General features: G+C 33.5%; 1 protein-coding gene across 1 annotated transcript; it reads right to left on the bottom strand.

Annotated features, from left to right (window-relative positions):
• Nucleotides 1-658: 658 nt before the first annotated feature.
• Nucleotides 659-2,181, bottom strand: LOC126892573 (zinc finger MYM-type protein 1-like). The gene is made up of 2 exons (XM_050662135.1): nucleotides 1,897-2,181; nucleotides 659-936 (listed from the first exon to the last, which is right to left on the bottom strand). Exons 1-2 carry the CDS (start codon nucleotides 2,063-2,065, stop codon nucleotides 752-754), a joined length of 354 nt encoding a protein of 117 aa, XP_050518092.1. The 5' UTR covers nucleotides 2,066-2,181; the 3' UTR covers nucleotides 659-751.
• Between the last annotated feature and the right edge of the window lie 1,084 nt (nucleotides 2,182-3,265).

The following is a 3,265-nucleotide window of genomic DNA, read 5'->3' as shown; positions in this document are numbered from 1 at the left end:
CGATGTCTCATCAAATGAATTGGAATTAAAGTATGTTAAAGTTTCCCAAAAATGTTGTAGCACAGTCGATGGTGCTAAATTTGCAGAATCCATTAACTTAACGGCATATTTTGGAGGTATCACATCATCATTGGCCGCTGAAGTTAACATTTTATCTGAAACAACAATAATGTTTATTGCCATAATAGTTACTATTATCTAAAATAGTTTCATTGAGAACAAACTTTAGACCTACTCACTATAAGATAAAGTCACCCTATATTGACATTCCTGCGACGTTTTTAAAATTTTTTCATCTAGATCTAGACTATTAAGCACAAAAAATAGTTCACTTAATGTTTGTGAAGACCAACTTTTGGAAAGCTTATTAGATAAATATTTTTTTAAAAAGTAAGTATTTAAAATATTTAAATAATATTTTGTTTAATGACTTTAGTAAATGTATATTATGTATTACACAAAAGAAAGCTATATGAAAATGATAGGGGATCAACAATGAATGCGAAGTAGATAAAAATGGGGTTATAGGCCCTATAACCCCATTTTTTTTTATGTTTCATTATTTAAAAATATTTTTCAAATATCAAGATTACGTTTTTATAAGACACAAGGTATTAATATACTGTATAAAAGAAGGTTGCAAAATGATTAACTAACATTATGTTTAGTATGATTTAATTACTGACATTAGAAGTAAATTATAAAACAAAACAAAAATACTTTGGCTTAACAAAAACTACGTTGTTTTCCCTTAAATTACAAAATCCAGTTTTCTATTCTTCTTGCTGGAATACCGATCGATAATTTTATTGATGTCCACTTCTATATCCCTGTGAACATTCATGAGAGCCAGTCCGGTCAGGCGGTCTTCGGTCATTCTGGTCCTCATCCAGCTTTTCAATCGCCTCAGCGTAGAAAATGATCTCTCTGCTGTTGCTAAAATAGAAACCCTTTTTAAGAAACATTGTAGTTATGATATTGCAATGCAGTTAAAAGTACAGTATAACCATTCCAAGTAATATGGTAAACTTACCTTTCCATCAAATCCAAAAATTGTTGCTTTTTGTTGTTACATGTTTCGGTGGATGCCCATCATCGTCAGACACAGTATATAACACTCATTAAAGTTAAAATTAAAAACACAAACATTGAAAACATTTAAAAAACGGACGATTAAAATATTTATAATGTAGGCCTACAATAATGATTAACGAACCGTACCGCGGCAAGACTGGCAGACGACTCCCAGTCTTGCCGCTTGAGTCGTCTGCCAGTCTTGCCGCGGTACGGTACGTTAATCATTGTAGGCCTACATTTACATTATAAATATTTTAATCGTCCGTTTTTAAAATGTTTTCAATGTTTGTGTTTTTAATTTTAACTTTAATGAGTGTTATATACTGTGTCTGACGATGATCGGCATCCATCGAAACATGTAACAACAAAAAGCAACAATTTTTGGATTTGACGGAAAGGTAAGTTTACCATATTACTTGTCATATAAATCCAAAGGGGCAAACAGGATGAATATTGATAACCATTCCAATGTTATTTTGTCTAAAATTTAAATATTTTATGGTAATTGTTTAAATATTATTTGTGGCACAATTGGTCAGCTAGTTTTATAATTTTTATAGGTTGCGCCTCTGCTGGTTTGGGATAAGTCATCATCGATTAATTTTAGTAAACAAAAATTGTTAACCTTGTGATTTTAACTCTAGAAATTTTACTAAACATATGACGTAATAAAAGCCAAAAGCCTGTGATGATGAAGTAATAATTAATACTTCGAAATGTATACATATCACAAATGTAAACTGAAGAACTGTATCGACGATTAAGGTAAATATAACCTATATATCTCTAATTTATTTATCATGCCAATGTTTTACTCACCTATTGATATTGGTAAAGTAAGCAGGATCTGCACCAAAGACTTCAAAATAGGGTAGTTGTGCTCATCAAGATTTTGAAAACACGTCATAGGGGTACTGATTTCTTTGAAGACGTTGTAGTTAACCATGTTCTTTAGGGAGCAAATCTCATTCAAAATCTTCATTAGCATTGTTTCCTTTTTAATTGACAATACAGAAGAGTATTTATCACAAATACTTTCAAAGCTGGATTTCACATTTGACACGGAATCTAACGTTGATGGAACTAAAATGTTTAGCTTGTAGCAATCCAAAGACTAGTCTGAAAATCTGCTTGTCAAATCAGTTATGAGATTGGACACAAACACTAGGAACACTAGGAACTACTAATAAACTAGCAGACAGCTTCTAGGCTACTCTCTGCTTCCAGCTTAGTACTCAAGCGCCCCGCAGGCACCAGCACCGCAGCCGCGCTGCGATCGTCCCGCCAGTAGAGATGGGCGTTATATATCGTATTAGGATAAGTCACCCTATTACCACCAGGTATTCGTGACAAAGGTAATACGTTACGGCAATATCCCTAATATTTCTGTAACCGTCTCCGTCTGCCGTCGTCGAATATCGCGGTGAGGTATTAGGACGCTGTCTCGCTGTCACCCTTTTCTGTCACCGTATTCATGGGTATTTGTCATAGTAGTTGTAATATTGATCTATACTATTATTAAGATGAAGTGGTTTCTTCCTGTCTGTCTTTACGGCCAATCACGCTAAAACTACCTAACTATTTTTAAGAGTATAGAGACTATAAAAGGATACTTTTTACTGAAAAATAAAACTATATTGATTATAAAATATCAATTTTACCGGCCACAATTTATGGTTAGAATAAGGTATTAAATTAGTTTACCTATTAAAAGCTGATTGAAAGCAGATTGAAAATTACATTTTTATTAATGATAAAATATCAAATGTATTTATTATTATTTTAGTATTTGTATAAATAATGCTGAAATACTCAGACAGGACCCATAATACCGAAGGGCTGGGGAGAGGATAGCAGTCTCCTGCTGTCAGGTAATAGGTGACAAAAATAATATAATACCGTCACCTATTACAGCTGAGTCACGGAACGCCGTCACCTAATACCAGAAAGTAGCGGTATTTTCCATCTCTACCCGCCAGTCCGTCACCGTCAGCGTCCAGACGGCTGGTTAACTCCCGTTTACACCGCTGCATCGCTCATCACATGACTATCCGTTACCTCTTACCGCGAGAAATATACATCATTGGTGGTTTTTAAAATCATCATACTATCAAAACATTATTAAACTTGTGTTGTTAACGACTTTTCCAAATCAAATTTTTCGTTTAAACTTAAAAATATGGTATAG

This window comes from Diabrotica virgifera, chromosome 9 (genome assembly GCF_917563875.1).
Source record: "Diabrotica virgifera virgifera chromosome 9, PGI_DIABVI_V3a".
In the NCBI taxonomy this organism is placed as follows: domain Eukaryota; kingdom Metazoa; phylum Arthropoda; class Insecta; order Coleoptera; family Chrysomelidae; genus Diabrotica; species Diabrotica virgifera.
This window is presented reverse-complemented; position numbering and strand designations above follow the sequence as displayed.

Excerpts from the sequence above, each read along its gene's own strand:
- LOC126892573 (XM_050662135.1), bottom strand. The coding sequence starts at position 2,065 with ATGCTAATGAAGATTTTGAATGAGATTTGCTCCCTAAAGAACATGGTT. Across the intron at positions 937-1,896 it reads TACTTTACCAATATCAATAG|CAACAGCAGAGAGATCATTT; the intron begins GTGAGTAAAACA and ends TTTCTATTTTAG.